General features: G+C 31.8%; 3 protein-coding genes across 5 annotated transcripts; 2 read left to right on the top strand and 1 right to left on the bottom strand.

Annotated features, from left to right (window-relative positions):
* Positions 1-496: 496 nt before the first annotated feature.
* On the bottom strand, positions 497-1237 carry LOC118052799 (large ribosomal subunit protein bL31c). The gene is made up of 2 exons (XM_035063863.2): positions 1061-1237; positions 497-976 (listed from the first exon to the last, which is right to left on the bottom strand). The coding sequence occupies exons 1-2, from the start codon at positions 1211-1213 to the stop codon at positions 635-637; spliced, it is 495 nt and encodes a 164-aa protein (XP_034919754.1). The 5' UTR covers positions 1214-1237; the 3' UTR covers positions 497-634.
* Positions 1238-5960: 4723 nt separating this feature from the next.
* LOC118052798 (glucose-1-phosphate adenylyltransferase large subunit, chloroplastic/amyloplastic) lies at positions 5961-10953 on the top strand. 3 transcript variants are annotated; one of them, XM_035063861.2, is made up of 14 exons: positions 5966-6877; positions 6978-7100; positions 7236-7409; positions 7663-7755; positions 7841-7924; positions 8039-8094; positions 8258-8351; positions 8494-8679; positions 8817-8897; positions 9020-9106; positions 9181-9285; positions 10110-10216; positions 10432-10492; positions 10603-10953. In XM_035063861.2, the coding sequence occupies exons 1-14, from the start codon at positions 6644-6646 to the stop codon at positions 10702-10704; spliced, it is 1587 nt and encodes a 528-aa protein (XP_034919752.1). In that variant the 5' UTR covers positions 5966-6643; the 3' UTR covers positions 10705-10953. The 3 variants fall into 3 exon arrangements, with proteins under 3 accessions (XP_073263671.1, XP_073263672.1, XP_034919752.1); XM_073407570.1 differs by lacking the exons at positions 10432-10492; positions 10603-10953 and adding an exon at positions 9744-9916 and having other exon boundaries at positions 5961-6877; XM_073407571.1 differs by lacking the exons at positions 10110-10216; positions 10432-10492; positions 10603-10953 and adding an exon at positions 9403-9706 and having other exon boundaries at positions 5962-6877.
* A 9295-nt stretch (positions 10954-20248) lies between these two features.
* On the top strand, positions 20249-22536 carry LOC118052800 (dihydroflavonol 4-reductase). Its single transcript, XM_035063864.2, has 6 exons — positions 20249-20666; positions 20750-20919; positions 21208-21402; positions 21516-21675; positions 21762-21954; positions 22055-22536. Exons 1-6 carry the CDS (start codon positions 20549-20551, stop codon positions 22260-22262), a joined length of 1044 nt encoding a protein of 347 aa, XP_034919755.1. The 5' UTR covers positions 20249-20548; the 3' UTR covers positions 22263-22536.
* Positions 22537-24586: the final 2050 nt, after the last annotated feature.

Below are 24586 nucleotides of genomic sequence, written 5' to 3' on the forward strand. Positions count from 1 at the left end.
TGTCAATGTTTAATTGTGTCAGTGCAATAAGTTGCCATTAAAAGTATCCTTTTCTTCTATACATATCTGCATCTATGATAGCCTCTGTGCAAAAATAAAAAATAAAACCTGAAGTACCACCACACTTAACCCCCGTTCTAAGACATCAAAAACTTCAATCTGCAACTCCCATTCCCTTGAAAGCTGAAAGAAACGTAGGCTAATTTAAAAATTAACACTCACAGCTTAACATTTGAAAGGAATTCCACAACATGCTCCATGTATGAACATCCTCTGAGATTTGATTCTTAAACAGGTTTCCATCAGAACAGCGGATTATGCAACAATGCAGAAGTCATTTTTTCCTTAACCTCACATAAACCTAAAATGTCAGCACTCTAAAAATTAGCCCTTATGATATAGGTATCCGGCCGAGTACATTCCGGTTCAATTATTTCTATTCTGCTATAAATCCAGCAGCTAACAAAAAATAGACACAAGGCATTGCAGCATCATATAAGCCCACAAAAGATTCACTTTTTAACAACAAAAAATAGGCATTTCATCAAACAGGTGTGCATCATTTTACAATTACCAGACAAACCAAACCAAAGCCCCCAAATCACCCCAAACGATTATCCATACCTTATGGTTTCTACTTCTTCTTGCCCCCTTTACCAGCAGAAGACTTTTTCCTGGTAGGCAAAATAACCTCACCTTTAAGTACAGGAATTTCCATAATCTGCGAAAGCCCTCCGTATTTCTTACGGAACTTCTCCACCTGGTCAGCATCTACGAGAACACCGGACCGGTTTCCGAGGTAAAACGGATGGTTGCCTGACCACACATCCACCACGTACTCTTGCTTGGTCCCACCTGTTGTCAACACTAGCTCTCCGTTGCAATACACCTTGGCGTCTTGATAGAACTCTGGGTGTATGTCTTTCTTCCTGCACGTCACTTGCAGCCCGTAATTCCCTGCCGCACTTCCCTTCACCTGCAATTAATAAAAAATAATAATAAGTAACCAAGATTTTTAAAAATATATACTGTTTTACGAGTGGGTTTAGGGTAAGCTTACCTTTTTGATGGGTGGGAGAGGAGGGGAGATTGGTTTGGTTTGGAGGAAAGTGTTAGTCAGACTAAGTGCCATGTTTCTTGTGCCTGTGAGGTAGAGAGGAGAAAGGGTGGTGGTGATGGAGTATTTGTTGAGGATGAGGTTTTTTGCGGTCATGGGCTTTTTGGTGCTGGCTGTGTCTAGCTCGATTTTTTCCTTTTTCAATTCTGGGTCAGCATTTATGATTCTCTTGGGCCAGTCCTGTAATGCCCGAAATATTTGGGATAGGTGCTTGAGGCATCGTGTTCCCTTGCAAATCATTTAAATTAATTACTTTATTTAAAAAAATATATCAGATTTAACTGACCAATCATAGAATTAATCCAAATTTATCGGATTAATATGTTTTTCAATTCACCTTAAATTACAAATTTATTGGATCAATCTGTTGAGTGTGTTTAATAACTGTGATTCTAACTCGTTTATATATCCACATCAACTCATTTATTTCCACATCAGGAATGTATTTATCACGGAGAAATTTGTACGGGAAAATAATCATAGAGAAGTTCAGCAATGGGTGTTTCCGTGTTTGGCTCATTGATTTTCTTTGATCCAAGTTTATATGAGGTCTTCGGTTAATTCTAATTTTGTCGTTCAATAATGGAAAGTACCAAATTAGTTAAACTATTCTCCAATTATTTCACGGACATAATTCTTGCCCACGCGATAAATAATTTTAGAACCCGTTTGAGAATATAATTATAATTATTTTTTAAAGTATTTTTATTTAAAAATGAAATAAAATAATATATTTTTTAATTTTAAAAAATTATTTTTTATATTAATTTATCAAAATCATCTAAAAACAATAAAAAATATTAATTTAAAATTAAAAAAAAAATTAACTTTTAAAATATAGAAACAAACAAGTAAATAAACTTTTTTCAATAATTTTTTCAAGTAAAATATTAGTTTTTTCAATATTTTTTCAAGTAAAATATTAGTTTTATCATAGCTCCAGTTTCATGCAAGTCGTCGTGTCTTCATTCGGATCAATGTTTCAAGTATCACATTAGATTAGATATTTGACTTTTACCACGTTGCAACTTGAATAATTTTTTTCAGAACAAAAAAAAATTATTTAAACTTTATTAATATTTTTTTATTATAGAAAATATAAAATATGTGAGAATTAACTTGATATGATTTGGTCAGCTTAATGAATTCAAAGACAACCCGAGTAATCAGTGAAAAAATATAATTTGACTTGAAATAAATATTCAATGAGGGTTATTTTTTATAAATATCAAAATGACGACACACCAAATTAATTCAAATCAAACCATGTTAATCTACCAATATGCATGCTAGGTTATGGGACCATAACAAACTCGTAGAAAACAAGTCAAAATAAAATTATAAAACTTAATTTTCAATAAATTCAATGTTGGAAAAATAAAATTAAAAAAATACTCAAGTTAACTCATGACCTGTCAAGCTCATCTTGAAACCATGAAAACCTAGTATAAAGTAAGTTGAAACAAATTATGAAACTCAATTCTTAATAAACATAGTATTGAAATATGTGATAATTTAAAAAAAATTGATAAAAAAGATATAAGTTATTTTGGGTTAACCCGTTAAATTCATGACTCAAGTTACGAGACAAAGATAATCTCATATAAAACAAGTCAAAATAAACCGTAAAATCTAATTCTCAATTAGCTTGGTATTGATGGATAAATTTGAAAAAAAACAAATAAAAAAAAGAGAAAAAAACTTGAGCCAGCTCGTTAAACCCGCGTTTCGGTTCATAAAATTAGAACAACCTTATAAAAAATACATAAAAAAAAATTATAAAATATAGTACTTGATAAACTCAATGTTGAAATACATAATTAAAATTGAAAAAAAATAAAAATTATAGCGAATATCACGCGCAAGGAGAAAAACGGTGATGACCAGTCTATCAGCAAATTGACACACCATCGGTCCAGGGGGCAGGCCGTGCATTTGAATACTTGTGAACGGTCAGAAGTGCAGCAAACATCGCAGTCGTGAGACAGAGGCTGCTAAAGTTCATATTCATATTCCGCCACGTGAACGGTCAGAAGTGCAGCAAACATCGCAGTCGTGAGACAGAGGCTGCTAAAGTTCCTCAACATATGTAACCATAGCACATGCTTACATGTTGAAGTGGCACCTTGCTCCACCGTATGAACTTACATATCGACACGTGGAATTTTGTACAAAGTACAATTCAAGAACGTTACGGCATGCTTATGTAGAATGTTGTCTCGTAAAATTCAATTAAAATAGGCAAAGATTATTTTTCTAATTGTTTTTTTTAATATATTAAAATAATATATTTTTAATATTACTATATTACAAAAATTAATTTAAAAAATTAAAAATACTTTTTAAATAAAAAAATATATTCTAAAAATTAATAAATATATTTTCACGATTGAACCGTACTTTTTTAAATTTTTTATTTTTTTAAAAACAAATCTTTAAATTAATATTTTATTTATTATTTTAATATATTTTTAAATAAAAATATTTATTTAAAAATAATATTGACTATACTTCAAAAAAAACCTCGAATTCATGTATCCACTATACTGAGGTCAATATTTTTTTATATTTTTTGACTGAAGAATTTGAAGTGATGAATCTTTCAAAGTAGACTATAGTTTTTAGACCTAGTATGAGTTTCGGGTCTTAATTGGGCTACCAAGTTATCGAGGTTAATTTTTTTAAAAAAATTAAAATGATATTATTTTAGTATAAAAAAAAAAGTTAACGAGTTACAACCAGATTTTTAACCAAGTCATTTGAATTACCAAGTCAACCCAACAAGTTATGCTATATATATATATATATTTTTTTTTTTCCAATCCAGTCTAATTTTAATTCTAAATCAGTTGAATATTAGGTTGATTTGCCGTACTAACCTGGATTTCAAAAATATGAAATAGACAATTCGAGGATGTTTGGTTAAAAAACAATAGGAACCATATCTATCTTAAATTCATTAAAAAATACACCTGTTGTCTTAAAATCAAGTTTTTGTGCGTGGACTGATTTACCCTAAAATTTTCGTTGACCAAATAGATAAAAACTTCAAGAACCGTCCAGCACAACAAAATTATATTTATTGAATCTCACTGGGTCTGACAGATTTACCTGTAAAATTTAGGATTTGCAGCTAATTTTTAATTTAATCAGGTTAAGTTTTGAGGGATCCGATTCATTTGATTCTTTTATATTTTATAAATCCGATCTTATCAATATTTTATAAGAAACCAAAATCTAGCTTCTTTGTTAAGGCGGTGCCACGTTAACAAACGCAATCTGGAAGGCAGAGATTGAAAGTGACAGACACGTGGGGTCATCTACTGCTTAGTACTTTCCAGAGTAAATACCAGCCTGTCGTTTATGTCCACTTGTCACCCTGAAACAAAACTCGGGACTCGAAGTCTTCACATGGTCAGCGTTAACGTGGTCGATGGTCCTCCAAAACAAGAACCCGACGGTGTGTATGTGATCGAATACCAACCGTACATCTTGTTAATTATATTTTAGAATAAAAGTCCATTTTATCGTACATATTTGAAATTATCATTGCTTCCCCAAGGGTCCGTTTTTCATTGGGTATAACCGTGCATTTATTTTTTTTAGTTTTAAATTATTATTTTAATATTTTAAAATAATTTAAATATGTTAATGTCAAGGATTAATTTTTAAGAATAAAAAATATTATTATGATGTGTTTTTAAATTAAAAAAATATATAAAAAATTAAATAAAAAAATGTATATTTCAAATATTATGCAATCATTCTTTGTGAAAACCAGAACAGAGACTGCACATGTTCTACTCTTTCGTTGTAGGAAAATTAATTACTGAAAATGTATTTGAGCATATGAATTGTAAAAAATAAGAAGGTACTTTTAATAATAGTTAAAAACTATAACATAAAATCTTAGTAGTATATTTTTGTTTGAAAATATATTAAAATAATATATATATTTTTTTTATATTAACCTATAAAAACAATTTAAAACAAAAAAAATTAAAAAAAAAAGATCCAACAACACAAACAAATAGTATAAAAGTATCGGTTGTTTATGCAGGATATGAATGTGTTTAATGTTTGGACTCAGTTTAGAAAAATATGATATGAAAGAAATTTTTGAGCTAAACAAGTGTCAAATAACTTAATTTAGGAAACTAGTTTGAAACTTAATTTACATCCATATTCTCTATTTTTCTAAACCTCTTTTCTAAAAGAAAACAAAAGGCTTATTTGGTCAGTGATCAGAAACATTCGGTTTGTGCAGTAAAAATGGAGAATCTGATCAATGATTTTGTGTTCACATTTTTCACAACATTCCTATTACTTGTGTTCAATGTTAATGGCCAGCTTGAACCTAAAGCCTCAACACCCCTTGCGTGCCTCCCAACTTGCACTAGTGAACCATGCCTGTCCAAGTCCGCACCTAACATTATCAGCTGCCTGCTTTGGCTCCTCCGGTGTCTTCTCCGGTGATGAATGAAAAATATAGCTCGTTTTTGCCCATTAATCTGGTGTAGTGTGGACATTTTGTTTGCATATACACGAGCATGATTTTTTTTTTTTTAATATTTCGAGTCCATTTATTCCATTTGCTGTAAATAATCGTATTTTGAAATGTCAAACTATAGCTGTCAAATTACTTGTTTGGAGCAATGAGCTTGCAGCTCCATTTATACTCGTGATCGCAACCCTTTTGGATCTCTTAAATTTGAATCTCTACTCCAAAAAAAAAAAAAAAACTTAATTTGATAAAATCACTCACTTTTTTATTTTAAAAAATGATATAAAACACTTCTAAAAATTATATTAAGAGAGTTAAGAAGAAGCGTAGCGTTAATGGACTATTGTTGTTTTGAGGTCCATCACAAGAAAATGATGAACAAGATAAGCAAAATCAAACAAATTGATAAATACTTTTTCTCTCTCTCTCTCTCTCTCAAAAAGATGTTGTCTAGTGACTAGAAATAGCAAGGATCAAGGGAGCTAACACGCTTGCACTAGAAGCCCATAGAACTGTGGCAACCGCAGACTGAGGAGTCAAGAGTGGCATATACATAGAGATCACAAGTGATTCTCTCCTCCAAATCTTTCTGTAGAATATTCAAAAGCCACCATTACTTCCTTTGTTTCTCGTGACTTCACAATCTGAACTAATCACCACTCTTGCATCCAATCTCCTATCCTGCCTGCAACTGTCAGACACTCAAAGTTCACACATTTTCAGTTTTTTTTTTCCTAAATTATTGCCAGCCAGTGAAAAAATTTGATCTTTTTAGTCTTTTTTTTTTATCTGGACCATTTGGATTCTGACATTCAAAGCTTTAGATTTAACAGGGTGGGCTTTTGTCTCTCGTCGTTTTTGCATCCGCTCTGGTTTCTGACTATTTAGGGACCTTCAAGAAAACATTTTTACATTTTGGAATTGTCATGTTACTAATGTTTTAGGATTCCAAATTTCTTGGATCTTACATTTTAAAAAAGGGAAAAATAGTTGGGGTTGTAGTTTCTTGATTTGATTCAAAGATGGATTCTTTCTGTGGTGCCTTGATGGCAAGTGCTGACGCCATTGCGGTAAATTTTAACAAAGGAGGTGTTGGAAATGATGGGACTATCTTTTGGGGTGAGAATCTTAAGAAGAACCTGAAGAGCTGGGATTCGAGAGCCCAGTTGCGGAAAAATTTGAGAAGTGGTGTTAACAAGATCAAGCCTGGAGTTGCTTACTCTCTTCTTACATCAGATGTTAAGGAAGAAACTGTGGTAATTGCAACACTGTTCAACATCTGATGTTTATATTTTAATGTTTGATTCTGCTAGGTTGCAATACTTAAGTATTTTTTATTCTGATTTTTTATTTTAGATTTTTGAGGCACCGGTGTTTGAGACTCCACAGGCAGACCCAAGTAATGTAGCTTCGATCATATTAGGTGGAGGAGCCGGGACGCGCCTCTTTCCTCTTACTAGCAGAAGGTCCAAGCCCGCGGTAAGATTTGATTAGCTCATGGTTTCTAGAAATAATTTTTGAGTTTTTGTGAAAAAGCTGAAATGATAGTGGGGACTTGGATTTTTTATTTATTAAGAATAACTGTAGATTTATGTTTGTGTTTCTTAAATACAGGTTCCAATTGGAGGCTGTTACAGGTTGATTGATATTCCTATGAGTAATTGCATCAATAGTGGGATAAAGAAGATTTTCATCCTAACCCAGTTCAATTCCTTCTCACTCAATCGGCATCTAGCCCGTACTTATAACTTTGGCAATGGTGTTAGTTTTGGAGATGGATTTGTGGAGGTAAGATGGTTTTGGTGAAGGAGTGTTTTGAATCTTCTAAATTGTATACAAGACACCAGAACAGTATCATAGGAGGAGCTTATGCTTTGGTCTATTGAGGCATGGCAATATCATGAAAGAATGCCTTTCTGTTAAATTGCTTATTACTTTATCAATCATGCGACTACAGAGTTGTCTTTGTTGTCAAATCGAGTGTTATTTTCAACTACTGGTGTTAAAGTTTTTAAGAGAGACATCTTTGCCCGAGGAACAGGTTTTGGCAGCTACTCAAACACCAGGGGAAGCAGGAAAGAAGTGGTTTCAAGGAACTGCAGATGCTGTGAGGCAATTTATATGGATGTTCGAGGTGAGAGCTCAGAATTTTGCTTTCTGTCGAAGATTTGAACTTACCAGTGTAAATTTGACTAAATGGGTTTCACTTGTTTATTCAGGATGCAAGGACCAAGAACGTGGAGCATGTATTGATCTTGTCTGGTGATCATCTTTATCGAATGAACTACATGGAGTTTGTTCAGGTACTTTTTTTATGTGTTCACTTGTGGGATATTGCATCAAATACAGTTTTCTATTGTGTCTGATTCCTACAATCCGACTTAACTTCTGCCTTTTGATGTCTAATGCATTTGCAGAAGCATATCGACACTAACGCAGATATTACAGTTTCCTGTGTACCCATGGATGACAGGTATCTTTTGAGTACTTTTACGGTATATTGCATGGTCTTGTGGCAGTGTCTGGTAACTATAGAATTTTATTTGATGTCATTCAATTTGCCATCATTCATAACATTAATTGTTGATAAATATTGTTGTGCATTTGGAAATTCATTGAAATTAGTTATCTTGCAGTCGTGCATCAGATTATGGACTGATGAAGATTGATAGCACTGGGCGTATCATTCAATTTGCTGAGAAACCTAAGGGCACTGATCTGAAAGCAATGGTAGTTAGTCTGTACTTATCTCATTTATTTTTTGAGCTCCAATTCTTAGTTATAGACTTAATTAAGGTCCTTTCTGGTCTTCTCTAAGTTGATATGCGCTTAGTTTTTATATCTAGCTAGTGAAATTTTCTTTGCACTGCAGCAAGTTGATACCACTCTTCTCGGACTCTCCAAGCAAGAAGCCATGCAATTTCCCTATATTGCTTCAATGGGCGTTTATGTGTTCAGAACTGATGTCTTGCTGAAGCTTCTGAGGTCTAGCTATCCCTCATGCAACGACTTTGGTTCTGAAATCATTCCATCTGCTGTGAAGGAGCATAATGTGCAGGTGAGATTGCTACTCAATCATAGATTCATCCACTTGCCCTTCCTTTTCATCCAATTTTTCATTTCTAGTTAATTTGCATCAGTTAACTTTATTCCAGTAATTGAATTTCTGCATTTCTGATTTCTTTTAATTTTCAGGCTTATTTATTCAACGACTACTGGGAGGACATTGGAACAATAAAGTCCCTTTTTGATGCCAATTTGGCCCTCACGGAGCAGGTTGGCGTTATTGTCATACCATTTGTTTCTGTGGTAACTTGGTAGCACTGCAATGAGGGGCTTTCCTTTCTTCAAAAAAGTCATGGTTCTGCAAATTAATCGGTTGGTTTTCTTCAATGCAGCCACCAAAGTTTGAATTTTACGATCCAAAGACACCTTTCTTCACCTCTCCTAGATTCTTACCGCCTACTAAAGTTGATAAATGCAGGGTATGATTTCAATTGCAAATGAGTTTACAATTTCTAATGTGCTTGTTGCATCTCATAACATTTTTTTGTTGCAGATTGTCGAGGCAATAATCTCACATGGCTGCTTTTTACGAGAATGTAGCGTGCAACATTCTATTGTAGGAGTCCGCTCGCGTTTAGAGAGTGGTGTTGAGCTTAGAGTAAGCTAGCTTTCTTACCCTTTTCTTTCCTTTTCTCCTGGCTTCTCTTCCCTTCTTGTTTAAAGCTAGTACTGGATTAAGAAGGCTTTCTTTGGTATTAAATTAATTGACTTACAGAGGCAGGGTTCTGGATTTACGGGCATCACATTCTAACCCTATTGGATTTGATTAGTTCAGCCAAAAATAGGCTCCTAGATGGCAGCAGATGAAATTAAGCACGCCAGTATGCCAGGAATTTGGCGCCACCATGGCCAGTTATGTTGGAATGCACATTATTGGAGGATGTCCAATGACAACAATATACTTTTAGGGGCCTATACCAGTTCCAGATAGTGCTTTTGTTTATATTTGGTTTATATATGGTGTTTGGTGACACTAAATGATATTATACTGCATTTAAAAAAAATACCATTAAAATCTATAATGATGATCTTAAGCAATGTTATTGCAATATTAAGGAAGTCGTGGGAAAGATAGATCATTCTGCAAAAACCAGAGTGCATTCTATAAGGCATTGCGTTTGCAGTGTCTTCAAGGCATCATTTTCCGAAACTCCCCACTCCAATTGCATATTTCTGCCATCTGAATGAGGGTCAAGATGTACTACTGGTCAGATGCATTTGTAAGATAGGTACTCAATTAGTTTTTTTTTATTGAAATCCCATAAGTGCACATGATTTTGTGTGCATGAATTTTAACATAAATAGTGATCGCTAGTTGATGCCAAGATGGCATCATGTAGAAGCTTGGCCAATTTGTCCTTCAATTCCAGAGAGAGAACTGATTATGGTAATAGCCTAACGAGAGGGTGCTTATATCTCCAGGATACTATGATGATGGGTGCTGACTACTATCAAACTGAATCTGAAATTGCCTCTCTGCTAGCGGAAGGAAAGGTTCCAATTGGCGTGGGTCAGAATACCAAAATCAGGTAAGATCCTGGCTGCAACTCCTCTTTCCCATGCACAGGCACGCATGCAGAAACTTTCAGTGTACAAGATGAGACCTGCATGTTGTTTCTGCAGTATATAATGCTTTATCGATTCTTTCATGTAACATCATCCAATCATAATTGCTTATACCTATTTAAATTTTTATATTTGGATTCTTTGGCCTGATGGCAGAACATATGCATTTTTTTCCCAGGAATTGTATTATTGATAAGAATGCCAAGATAGGAAAAGATGTGATCATCACAAATGCTGATGTAAGTATAACTTTCTGTTCTCCCTAAACTTCATTTCATCTTGGAGTGTTTTCCATACCACCTAGAAGTGTCCTGTGTTTGATCGACATGCATCTGCTCTGGCTCATCAGGGTGTTCAAGAAGCAGACAGACCAAGTGAAGGATTTTACATTAGATCAGGGATCACAGCGGTCCTGAAGAATGCAACAATTAAAGATGGAACCATTATCTAGAAAAAGCTGAATCCTAGCGAGGAAGCTGAGGGAGCAATCAATCCGCATCTTTGCATTTGGTTGCTGTGATCACAAAGAACTGCTTTGTACGTAAATTACTTACTCCTTCCATATGTGACAGAACAGGCTAGAAGAGGTAGTATTTTAACTTGAATGAATAAATCGAAGGTGCCTGAAGTCCGTTTAGAAATACGGACAGGTTCATTGCTTAACAGGACTGATAATACAGCTTTTATTCCGACTTTAAAACTTCAGCCCTGTTTGGCTGGATCAGAATTAATCTTTGCACTAGAATAAAATTGCCATAGTCAAGGAGGGGATGATTTGGATTCTAAGCGGAGGTTGTTTGTTTAGTTTAATGGAAAGTGATTTTTTTAAAATGATTTTTAAAAATTTTCTGTGGTTATTTATTATTAAAAAAAATTAGTTAACAGGAAATATTTTTTTTTAAAAAAAATATTTGTTTTGATTTTTAGCAAAATATAATGTTTTTTAAAAGTTATGGAAAATTATCTTATTATTTGATGATTATATCAAATTTGATTTTCAAACTTTTGATTGAAATATATTTTGTTTTGAATTTTTTTTTTAATTGCATCTCTTAAAATTTAATTTTTATATCTTTAGTTTTTATTTTTTTATTGTTATTTGTTTTTTTTTATCATTATTTTAATTGCAAATTTTTATCTATCATATTTGATTTTTTTTTTGTTTTTATTTATTTTTATTGAAAATAATTTATGAAATTATATATTTTTTAATTTTATTATATTTTTAATTTTTTTATTTATCAAATCTGGTCTTATATTTATTTTATTTGAAATTAATTTTTTTTAAAAAAAAAATTATTCTTCAATTTTTTTATCATTTCATATTTATTCTTTTAATAAACTTTAAAAAATTAAAATATTAAAAAGTTATTTATCAATTTATTTTTTATAGCATAATCAAACTGAATTTATTTTTAATTTATTTTAATTAGTTTTTTTAATTTTTTTTTTATAAAAATTATTTCCCAGGATTTAGGATTTAACTGCTTCCTTTTCCTTTTCACTAAAAGAAACACTATTGGATTAGCTGATACATCCCCTAATAGAGACTACTTCATGCCCGTCTCGGAATGCGTCCATTCTTTCAGTAAGTAGTTGCAGAGCATGCCGGCGGCGGCAGCACCTCCACTGCTAACTTTCTCAATGATTCTCCGAACTCTCTGAACAGAACTTGCTTCTGAAGGATGTTCTGTGCATCTTGGATATGATCGTTAAGCCAATTGTTCGAAAGGGATTCTTGGCTTGCTTTCACCTGAATAAGTTAGCCTGTTCATAGAGAAAAATAGCCGTGTTTGGTGAGGAAAGTCTGTGTTGCCAGGAAAAATGCTATTTGCTCAGATTCTTACACCGCGTGACTTAACAGAACAAAAGCCAGGGATAGTTTTAGGCTTTACGTTATTGTTTGTTTTTAAGGTAGCAAAGTCAATGCCAGGGATCTGATTGTTGGCAATGAAATCTGTCCCTGCGTGAAAGAAAGTTTGGATTGGATTGCCGCTTTTAAGATCAAGATGGTGTTTGAAATTAAGGTTCAATTATATTTTTAAAATATTTTGAATATTTTTATAACATTTTAATATTCTAATAATAAAGTATTAAAATATATTATTTTAATATTTTCTAATTAAAAAACACTTTAAAAATTAATATTTACTGCTATTCTAGCAAATGGTTTCCATCAATAGATTTCAAGTAAGAAGCCATCTCTGTAATCCAAGCTTGCCATGCAAAGCCACGTTAAGTAAAATCAAACAGGAGTATTTTATTTAATAATTTGGCTTTTCTTATCCTGTGATCAAATCAATTTTCTTACTGACAAGGAGTTTAAAGCTCCTATTGGACGTTGGAGTCCACTTCTTTTGCGTGCTGCTTTTGGTTAGTCCTGAAGTGACCTCGTGTTTTGTCCGATCATGTTAACGAGATTAATGCTACCAAAATTCTCACCTAATCCTATGCCAACAGTAATACAGTCAACCTCGAGGGTTTGGTGGCAGGAAATGTAACAGATAAGCTCCGATCTGGCGAGTTCTTATGACCACACAGACAGACAGACTCTGTTTGGAGTTGTTTACCTCTGCGATTTAACCATGTTTTTTTTTAATGATTATATATATATTTTTTAAATAAAATATATTCTGAAAAATAATCTCTACAGCCCCTTCAGTGATCTGAGTAGATTTGGAAAACAACATTAAGGAACTCTCAAGATTCAAAAGATAATAGAGTTGAGAGATATTGAAGGCTGAAAATACCGTATTCATGAAGATAATCAGAAGTGCAATAAAAAAGATAGGATGGAGAAGTCTAGCTAACCTGAAAGGTCCTTCCTGATGGATCTGAGACACATCTGGGTTCATTCATGAGCTCCCAAGCCATTATTGTTGGCTCATCTTTGTAAGCGACTCCGGCGACTCCGGTGATACTGATACGTCTTGTGAGAATAGCCTATACAATATATACAGCCAAGATAGAAGGAACGGACATGGAGGTGGGGGGGACTACAGTAGTTGGATCATTTGTTTCTCAAGCTGTCAGCCATGGTAGGATGAATGATGACAACAATGGCAGGGAGAGAGAGAGAGAGAGAGACTACAGTAGTTGTATCATTTGTTTCTCAAGTTGTCAGCCATGGTAGGATGAATGATGACAACAATGACAGGGAGACAGAAGGAGAGTCACCCTCACCTTGATATGACTCCTGTAGTATCCTTGACTGGCTGCCTAGTTCACATACTGTTTTTCTCCCTCCATGGTCAACATAGTTGTTCACCAAAGTCAAAACTAGTTTAATGCCCAGTAGCTGCAACCTTTGTTTTATTGGAGATTTGTGTGTGTGTGTGTTTTTGTTATGTATTTTTATATATATTTTTTGAATAGTATTTAAAAAATTTATGTATATTTTTAATTCAATAAATTAAGAACTATCTATACAACAAAAACAAATTATTAATTATGATCTCTATCTAGTCAAAGTAAATAAGCCAAACTCATTACCTGAATTATAAATTTAATTGAGTTTTATATTTTTTTTATTTAAAATAAATATTCATAAAATTAAAAACCAGTAAAATATTAAAGTGATTGAAAAAAATCAAATCAAATAAAATTATGTTGTTCAATTATTAATCAACCAACTATTAAGTGATGAAATTAAAAAAAAAACAAGAAATAAAAATTAAAAAACAAATACAATTGCGGCAATCCATATTGATTTGTTTGGCATGAGGAACAATATTTTTCCCATGCCTTTTAGATTATTACTTAATATGACAACATCCAATCCCTTTGAGCCAAAAATAAAAATGAGAAATGATAAACTAATTCTAGAAGAACTATCTATGGTTTTTTTATCAGGTTTTCATAAATGATGCTAATGATAATATCTTAAAAAATCTAAATAGCTCGGGAACAAAGTTCATGTGTGATAATCTATTAATATTTTGGTTCTAGCCATTTAATATATTCTCCCTAATCAAGGTGGCTAGTAGTTGACACCTAGTGTCTGGTAAGTCAATGTGGTCAGTGCTTATAAAAAATCTTTTTTGATAGATTAGACTTATAAATGCTTAAGCTAGTCTCTTTTTAGAAATAAAAAAAAAACAGTATTTTAAAAAGAGATGCTTTGAAAATATATATGTATTAGAGAAGGAAGATCATAATCTCTTTACTTGGTTGGTTTAGGGGGTATATATAGCCCTTGAACCTTGTTATGTTGCTAGAATAAAGGATTAAAATATTATTTTTTCCTGATAGCATTATTATTAAATAAATATCTTTTACATAATTTTAATATTGATAAAAATTATGATTTAAATATGTTAATTTTTTATTTTGGTATTATTAAATTTCCCCTCCTTCTCCAATGTAATTAACAAGCTTCGGAAAAGTCTATAAATTATTTCAGAAATGGCATTTCGGAATTCGAAATTCGATGCCTGGGAATTCAAAGTGTGTATTGGTTGTCAAAATCCAGTAGATTGCCTTAATAATCTTTATATATATATATATATATATCGTCCAAATATTCAACAGGGCTTCACATGAGGATGCTAGGATCCACAAGATTGATGGCCTAGTTTAGAAATCGTTGACAGGCGCGCACACACATATTGAGGCTGCGAATGGCCTTGCGATAAAGATTATTATTTTTATTTAATTTAAAATTAAATTTTTTATATTTTTAAATTATTTTAATACGATGCTTTTTAAAATAATTTTTTAAAAATAAAAAATATTATTTTAATATATTTACAAATAAAAATTATTTAAAAAAAATAATGACTACCATTAATACATTTACAAGTACTCTAATATCTATGATTTCAACATCTCCGCCGACAGTCGTTGCTGAACATGGTTGATGAATTTCGGGAACCGCGCGTTGAAATGTAGCAGTAGACATCACCAACAGTTTTGAGAGTACTCTACTTTATCCTCTTAAGTGGCATAGTTGGGCTCTAATGCACGGCTTAGAAGTGAGAACAAGGAACGGTTTGAGCTCCGATCAGCCAAGAATGTCACAGATTTCTTACACGAAACTCCATGTCCCCCACCATGTGAAAGAAGGCTCCATATCCACAATTTCTTGCCATGAACATGTAGCTACGTACCATGTGAACCATAATTTAAAATCTCCATTTTGATGAAACTTTCATTCACTTTCAATTCCTTACTAGATATATAACTCGTGTTACGTGGCAGGCCTGTTATATATTTTTTTTTACATACAACATGGATATTTAGATAATGATAATATTTATAAAGAAAAAAAAAATTCAAGTCCTTAACTTGCCTAGATTTAATAAGACTTGGTAATGTAACAGCCTAATTTAAACTATAAACAACAATAATAGACAAACCGTAGAAATACTTGGTAATAATCAACTAAAATAAAAAAATTGCTAATATTATATCCAAAATAAAAAAAAATCGGCGAAGATTCATCATTATTCTATCATGGACAATGCTCACCATCAGAAGACTTTGCTGAGATAGTTCAAACCTCACAACAAAAAAGTGCACAACACATTAAAAGAAGCTATATGAGTTGCTAGAGCAACATCACGATAAAGAAAGCGAAAAAGAGAGAATGAACATCTGTCTATATTTAACCAATCAATTTTATTTAACTCAAGAATATAGTTTATTTATAAAATAAACTTAATAAAAAATAATAAATTAAAAGACACTAGAGAACCCAATGAAAAAAAAAAATGATAAAACAAAGGACAGAAGAAGTTGAAAAAAAATAAAGCCAATCTCTAATTAAATAAATATCAAATGATAAAATTGAAAAAAATATCAAATAAAACAAATAAATCTTGAGCTAACCCCTTAAAGATGAGTTAATTTTTAAAATTTACAACTCATATAATCTTAGATGTGAGTTTAACCAAAAAACTAAAATTCAAACAAATTAAAATTTAAAGGATGAAATTGAGTAAAAATTTTTTTTTTTATAAACTTTGAAAAAAAAAAACAATAAGGCTGAAATCAAATAAAAAAAATAAAGGGTGGAATTAAAAAAAAAAATCTCATACATATAGCATCACACTTACATGACTTCTATTTCATTGATACGAAATAAAATTATTATTTTTTGTTTTGGTTTTAGCACTGTAATAAAATAAAATAAAATAACATAATAAAAAAAATATTTTAAAATAAAAGTACAATTTCACAAGTAACAATTATTATCTGCAACACGTAAGTTACAGACTACGAATTTTATTTTGCGGTCGTCATCTCCGAACATGCAGGTTCGAAAATATATGGGAGTTAGGTGGAATAACGAGATTCTAGATTTGTGTATTTGGCTATGTCACGAAGCAGACCCTTTGTATATTCTCACGATTCTGTCCCTGTGATGAAGCTCCTTAAGATAACTGATGGGCCCGTACTTTATGCTTTTCTGGAGAAGGCTCGGGACCTCCCAGTCACGATCGAGCCTCGGATGGATGCAGACCCGAAACTGTCATGGATCCCAAAGCTCTTTGAGTGCAAGCAACCTGAATTAAGCTCCGAGAAGGGCACGCTCCTTGCTCCGAGTCAAGGTTGTCGGTTCAGTTCAATTTTGTCTGGGATAACTATATTTTGTATTATTTTAAAAAAAACTAAACAGCATGAAATTAATTTTATCTCGAATCTTGATTTATTCTAAATTTATCAGCCAGATTCCAACTTGGATATTTTAGTTTCATTTTGTCTGTTTTGTAAAAAAAAAAAAATTAATATATTTTTTTCTTTAATTTCATCATTTAACAATTGATTTATTATATATTAAACTTTATAATTTATTATAAATTATTTTTTATGTGGTTATCTCCATCTTATAACTCATGTCACATGTTTAGTGATTAACATAGTTAACTTGAATTTTTTTATTATTATTGATTTTTTTATTCATCATTTAACAATTTCAACATTTAGTTGATTATGAATTAGACTGTCAATTATTTTGGTTTGTTTTCTATAAAATTTTCTCAGTCTTATAATCTGAGTAGAATTGTAACATTTTATTGTGTTTCCTTTTCAAATCATATTTTTTTAATCTCATCATTTAATAATAAATTTATTGGGAATTGAGTTTTATAATCTATTTTGTTTTGTTTTATAAGAGGTTGTCATGGTTTCATGACCCGAGTCGTGAATTTAAAAATTTAACCTGGTTGACCCAGTTCAGTCTAATTTATTATCATATTAATATATATATTTTTTAAAAAAGATATTATCTTAATTTTTTTTAGTCAAACTATGTTTTTACCAGTCATCCGAATTAATCTGGTCAACTCCCACATGTTTTTTTTCTATTAAAAATTATGAGCTATGCCTAGATGTTTTTTTCTCATTTAAAAAAATCAATCTGATTGATTAGTAGCACGAGACAACAATTTAGTGATTATTAAATAGAAATGTTTTAATTTTAAAATTATATTTAGATATTTAATATTGTGTTTGAAATTTAAATTGTATTATTTTAAGTTAATTTATCTTTGAATTTAAATTAAAATTATGCATTCAAATTAATATTTTAAATTTATATATAAAAAAATACAACCCAAAACATACAATAAAATGCTGATAGATAAGAAAATTTAAGAATTCTAGAAGAAATCAATGTACTGATTTAGTTACCGTGCTGTAAAAACAAATTGACCTCGTTTTGACATTAACAATGACGAAAATTACATTAAAAAACTGAGGTAGTTTGAATTGGTATCCTTGGTGTGGGTCCCCATATGGCCTTGATTGCTTGATTTACCCCAAAGCGACCCCACCTTCGCATTGGGCCAGACAGTGCCTTGACGGCGAACACGGCAAGAAGCGTGGCCACACGCAGTCGAACAGCGAGCCCCTGGACCATCCAATGATTGCGATCCTCGGACAAGACCTGCACACATCCATGATCAAACATGGTTTTTTGAAAAACTGAAAAAAAAAACCTCGTGTTCATTCCACTTCACTATGACCCTTTTATTTTTAGGTTAGAAAATGTTAATGTAAAAAATAAATTTAATTTTAAATTATTTTAATGTGTTATTATAAAAAATAAAAAATTATTTCAATATTTCTTTAAATAAAAAATATTTTAACAAACAATCACTGTAACAATACAAAACAAATATATATATAAATTGCTTTAAATCAATTTTTATCACATACATTATTAATTTAATGTATGACCTTGTATGAATTGCGTACAGGTACATCTCACGTGTGCAACGAGGAGCTGATCAATGGACAACGATTTAAATGCGTTGATCGGACGAATGACGTGGCTCCACCAAACTCCTTTTCTTTTGACTGAGAGCTCACCAAAAACATTCTGGAAATTGACAAATGTAGCTACTAGTCCACACAATACAGTACTTACCACTTATATTTATTTAGAAATATATTAATATATATATTTTATTTTTTAAAAATTATTTTTAATATTAACATATCAAAATATTTTTAAAATATAAAAAAATATTAATTTAAAGTAAAATAAAAAATAAAATATTTAATTTTTTTTAAAAATACTATTAAACATAAAAATAAATAGATCTACATTATATTCAAGGCAGTTGGGTTGATAGCTTTGTGATGCTATTGTTGTAAAGTTTTTAAATTTTTTTTTTGAAAGTATATTAAAATAATATATTTTTTAGTTTTTTTTAAAATTATTTTTAATATTAATATATTAAAATCATAAAAAAAACACAAAATTATTTTTTTAATAAAATACAACACCACCACAAAAACAAACACTAACTTAATATTATTTAAAATAAATTTTATTTTTCTACTAATCATGATCATGATCAGTATATTCTATTTTAAGACGAAGGCTGTATTTCTTTTATATATATATATATATATATATATATATATATCTCATTTACACGTCACTTCAACCTCATTAATCGAGTTTTTTTTAATGGTATCTCTATAATCCTTAAAAAAATTTAATTGAGCACTCATTATTTTTACATAGAAAATGATAACGGATGATTCCACTTTTGAATTATCATTTTTTTAGTATTTTAATTTCCTTGTTATTTCGATGAAATATCACCACCATATGGATAGAATCTCAGGGAAGGATGGAATGAGAGAAATTGTTTTTAAAAAAAATGATGAAAAAGGAGCTTTCTTAACTATTTGTATGATTTGGGTAATATTGAAACTCTTGGAATACTTTAGGGACGTTAGAAAATCTTAGACTTTATAGTCTAAATGAATTTTTCTAAATATTTAGAAAGCAACGGCTACGAAAAGGAAGCACGCATAGGTTGGCTCCGAGCGACTATAATGACGGATATAGATGCTGGTCCCCATCTTTTTATCTTTTTTCTTTTTAATTATTATTTTAATTTTCAAGATAACATATTTTAAGTTTTTATCTTTTCTCTCTCTCTTTTTTCCCCACAATTAGACAAATAGAACAATTATTAAATGAATAATGTTAAGAATTAATAAAATATGATAAGAAAAGGTCTAATAACACATGGAAGTAGCTGGATGCAGATCTTACCATCTAACGGTCCATATATATTATTAGAGTTTTTTTTTTGTTGTATTATTTTAAGCTATGTTTGATAATACATTTAGCCGTTTTTATGCTTCATTCATCCGTTTCATGTAAAATAACTTGTTTTAAAAGCTATTTTTCATAAAAATTCAAAAACATTTAATTTTTCACTGTTGGGTTACGTTACTAAACTCTACTTGGTATGTATTAAAAATACGTGTGAAAGAGGAAACAACAAGAATTAATTAATAGAGCTCTTCATACCATGTCCGGATCAAATAAATATTTTTTTGTGATTATATATATATTAACTTGATGCATTTTAAATTCAAACACAATTTTACAACATGCACACAGCATCAACAGACACACTTGAATAATTCGATGTTTTTTTATGGATACATTCTTACGATTCCCTCGCTGAACTAGGAAAACTTAGAACAGCTCGCAATTGGCCGTTTTAACAATAGAATATAGATGGCAAAAGGAACAACTCGTGGAGGCAGGAAATTGTGTAGCTGCATCCACCTTATCCACGAGGGAAGACTGTCAGCTCAGCTAATCATCTTCTTGATGGCTAACTAAAATTGATGCGTGGTAGGCCGTACCAGAAAGGTAGTTAACTAGAATCGGTGGCCCAAGAACTGGACGTATCTATTTATGAGACAAGCAAGCAACGCCGGGAAGCCTTACCAAGCCAGTCTAGATCAGAAACACCGGACATTGCTTTCAACTTCCTACCTGACCCGAGTTCTCTCCACCATCTGTCTGAGAATTAAAGATGGGAACAGAAACTGAAACAGTGTGTGTGACAGGTGCATCAGGCTTCATCGGATCATGGCTAATTATGCGACTACTAGAGAAAGGTTACGCTGTCCGAGCCACCGTCCGAGACCCTGGTCAGCCTCTTTCGACCATCATATACATCCGTTTCATTAAGGCCTTGGTTTATGATTTTCTCTTGTTATTTTCTCCCTGACAGATAACATGAAGAAGGTGAAGCATTTGCTGGAATTGCCAAAGGCATCAACCCACTTGACTTTATGGAAAGCTGATCTTTCTGTAGAGGGGAGTTATGACGAAGCAATTCAAGGGTGCACAGGAGTGTTCCATGTTGCCACTCCCATGGATTTTGAGTCCAAGGACCCCGAGGTATACATGATTTCTAACTGTACCAGCTTTGAAAATGCCACCAGTTTTTCTGCCAAAGGCGATTACCCGGCTTACGAGAGACTGGAATTAATTTCCTCTACTATATCACTCGCCGGAAAAATGCCGATAGCCGGTAGCTTAAGCATGTTTTGGACTATTGTATTTTGCTTCATTGAGCTAATTTCGTTGTAGCAAAGTATAACAGTAAGAAACGGTAATTGCTAGTAAACAATTTTGGAACTATAGTGAAATCATTAATGTTAAAAGATTTCTTTTCCTCTTTGGCAGAACGAGGTGATCAAGCCAACAATCAACGGAGTACTGGACATCATGAGAGCATGTGCCAAATCAAAAACAGTCAGAAAGATAATATTCACGTCATCTGCAGGAACTGTCGATGTTGAAGAAAAGAGAAAACCAGTGTACGATGAAAGCTGCTGGAGTGATTTGGACTTTGTTCAGGGTGTAAAAATGACTGGATGGGTTAGTACTATATTAAGCACCTGATTAATTCCCCCTTTCTTTCCTTCGCTGTGTAAAATCAAAACATGAAATTTCTAATTAATATAAATCCTTAAACGTACCGTGGGGACCAGATGTATTTCGTGTCCAAGACTTTAGCAGAGCAAGCTGCATGGAAGTTTGCTGAAGAGAATAACCTGGATTTTATCAGCATCATACCAACTCTTGTTGTTGGCCCATTTATCATGCAATCAATGCCACCAAGTCTCCTGACAGCACTTTCACTGATCACTGGTATTGCATCTCCTACCCTTTTTTGGTACTGATTCTTAAATTAGTTGAATCTGACATGGGGAACAATACTTTTCTGGCGGCAACAGGAAATGAAGCTCATTATGGGATTTTAAAGCAGGGACATTATGTGCACTTGGATGACCTCTGCATGTCTCACATCTTTTTGTACGAGAATCCAAAAGCAGAGGGCCGCTACATCTGCAACTCGGATGATGCTAACATTTACGATCTTGCCAAATTACTCAGAGAAAAATACCCAGAATACAATGTCCCTGATAAGCAAGTTTCTCACCTAAAACAATCATAGATTATCCAATCCCTTGATAGTTACTATCCTTTTCTTTCTCCGGGCCTAATTAATTAAATCTTGTTGGATCAGGTTCAAAGATATTGATGAGAATCTGGCGTGTGTTGCTTTCTCATCCAAAAAGCTGACGGACTTGGGTTTTGAGTTCAAATACAGCTTGGAGGACATGTTCGCAGGTGCTGTGGAAACATGCAGAGAAAAGGGACTGATTCCCCTTTCTCATAAGAAACAAGCCGTCGAGGAATGCAAAGAAAATGAAGTGCTCGTCCCTGCGTCCTGATTGTTCCACGGTCCTCTTATTCCATAACTAGACGAATGCCAATCGCCCAAGCTATGCACTACAAATAATTGCTGTCTTTGACCTTGGATTTGCCGCCGACGGCTTTTGCACCGTGATAGTGGCGTTAGGTTATTGCCCACTTAATGGCCTGTTTTATGTGCTTCGTTTCTCAAATTATGTTCATCGTTGGCTTTGAATAATTTAATATATTGTACCTTTTAATTGAATTATGATTAAAAATAAAAGACAAATAAAAACCATTTTGTCGTTTGCATTTCTGTGTTTTTTTAATCAAGGAATAGCCAGGATAATTATTCTCGGTTCTATTTTGATTTAGATAGAAATTAACAATTAAATTAATTTTTTTTTCAAGATTCAAAATCAAATCAAAACCAAAACCAAAACCGGGTTCAGTTTTGTTTAAGATAAAAAATAATAATTAAATTATTATTTTTAAAAAAATTTAAACTCAAATCAAAACTGATTTAAACTAATCATTTTAATTTGGTTAAGTTAGTTTTTTTTTTTTTTTGATCAAACCCGGCCAAACCTTATGAACAATCTTCCATCCAAAAAGGTACAAGCGTCATGAATCTCTATAAAACTCAGAATATCCCATATTTGATCAAGTACAACACAGAATAATCCTCTAAGAAGCCTGCTCTATTAGATCATAACCATGAAAAACAAACAAACAAACCATTTCAATTTATCTTTTTTTGTCCCTAAAACCAAAAATTGGCTGAAAGGTACTTGAAGTAATAGTCAAAGTGTCATTTGTCATAGAACAGTAAATCCCATGGCACTAGTCTCTAAACAAATCATTTCACTCAACTTTTCCTCCTAAAAGTATTATAAAACGATAAGAAAGATGAGAACAAAAGATGAAAGGGCCTTAATTGTTTTGTTTGATGAAAAAATTCAAATAAATGTTGAGCTTGATAGCTAACACCCACTCCACCACTCGAAGGCCAAACGTAAGTATTAGGCAAGAAAAGAATTTAAAGTCATTTGGGAAATATATCAAAAGTTTGAGTGGTCTTAAATAGAATTGGTGATCGAGAAAGAACGAGAGAGATTGAGACAACAGTGATTGAGGGGGCGGCGGCTGTGATTTGGGCAGAGAGAAAACAAGAGAGCAGTGAAAGAGGGCTATAATTTAGATAGTAAATTATTTTTTAAAGTATTTTTTATATTTAAATATATTAAAATTATATATTTTTTTATTTTTTTAAATTATTTAAAATAAACTCGTCATAAATATTCAAAACATAAATAAAATTTATTTTTTAATAAAAAAATTAAATTTTTTGAAACCGCTCTCTTAGTATTTTGTATTTGTTTTTTTTAAATAATTTAAAAATATATAAAAATAATATTTTTTATTTTTTTAAATTTAATTTTAACATAGCATAATATCAAAATGATTCAAAAATATCAAAAAAAAATAATTCAAGAAAATAAAATTTAAAATTTTATAAAACACAATTTTCACTGTAAAAATAACATGTCCTTCGAAAAGAAGGGCAATGAATAGGGTTGTGAGTATAGGCTTAATTGTAGGTTTTTCTTAGCCTTTTATAACAGTATTTAATATTGTAGTTAGGTCTGATTCATTTGGTTTCAGATATTTGAAATTAAACCAAAAAAGATTTTTGGCTTTCTACTAAGTTAATTCAATTTTTTTTATGGCATGTGTTTTTGCTCATAAGGTATGCTGCTAGTTTTTTTTTTAATGTTTACTGTAATTTCATTGTAATTTAATTCCTTTCATGCATGTGGGGTTGCGTAAACTGAGTTGATCGGAATCTGATTAAGGTTTGTGGCTTGGAAACGAGTGAGTGGTTTGGGATTTTGAGGTGTTTTTAAGCTAGCTTCAAAGGTATTTCCTTGCATGGCGTATTTGCAAATGCAGTTGCCTACTTATTCAAAAGCTTCTCATGCAGGAAATAAGTAAAACCCAATTTACTGTTAGTTTCAGGCTTATTCATTGTGCGTTTGCAAAAACAATCTAATACCAAGCACTCCATTCTGAGCTATCCTAACTTCAGATGAATGAATTATTTTATATAAAAAAATTATGTTTTGAATTAAATTGATAAATAATAAATATAATATAAATTTTACAAAGATATTTGAGTGATCAAGAAAGATTTATCATTGTAAGTGAATTAAAATAAATATTCTACATGCTTTTAAATAACATTAATTATTAATTTCTTGTATAAGATGAAATGAAATTTGAAAAATATTACACGACAAGAGATCCAGGAGCGTGGAAGATGTTGCAATCAAGCTGCGCATGCTTGGCTTGCGATCTCAGA

Source organism: Populus alba, chromosome 2 (assembly GCF_005239225.2).
Source record: "Populus alba chromosome 2, ASM523922v2, whole genome shotgun sequence".
NCBI lineage: Eukaryota > Viridiplantae > Streptophyta > Magnoliopsida > Malpighiales > Salicaceae > Populus > Populus alba.

Bases quoted from the DNA above. Each gene is read 5' to 3' on its own strand.
- LOC118052799 (XM_035063863.2), bottom strand. From the start codon at position 1,213: ATGACCGCAAAAAACCTCATCCTCAACAAATACTCCATCACCACCACC. The intron at 977-1,060 runs GTAAGCTTACCC...TATTAATTGCAG, and splicing joins CTCTCCCACCCATCAAAAAG to GTGAAGGGAAGTGCGGCAGG.
- LOC118052798 (XM_035063861.2), top strand. From the start codon at position 6,644: ATGGATTCTTTCTGTGGTGCCTTGATGGCAAGTGCTGACGCCATTGCG. The intron at 7,101-7,235 runs GTAAGATTTGAT...TCTTAAATACAG, and splicing joins GCAGAAGGTCCAAGCCCGCG to GTTCCAATTGGAGGCTGTTA. The intron at 10,217-10,431 runs GTAAGATCCTGG...TTTTTTTCCCAG, and splicing joins GGTCAGAATACCAAAATCAG to GAATTGTATTATTGATAAGA.
- LOC118052800 (XM_035063864.2), top strand. From the start codon at position 20,549: ATGGGAACAGAAACTGAAACAGTGTGTGTGACAGGTGCATCAGGCTTC. The intron at 20,667-20,749 runs GTCAGCCTCTTT...TCTCCCTGACAG, and splicing joins AGCCACCGTCCGAGACCCTG to ATAACATGAAGAAGGTGAAG. The intron at 20,920-21,207 runs GTATACATGATT...CCTCTTTGGCAG, and splicing joins TTGAGTCCAAGGACCCCGAG to AACGAGGTGATCAAGCCAAC.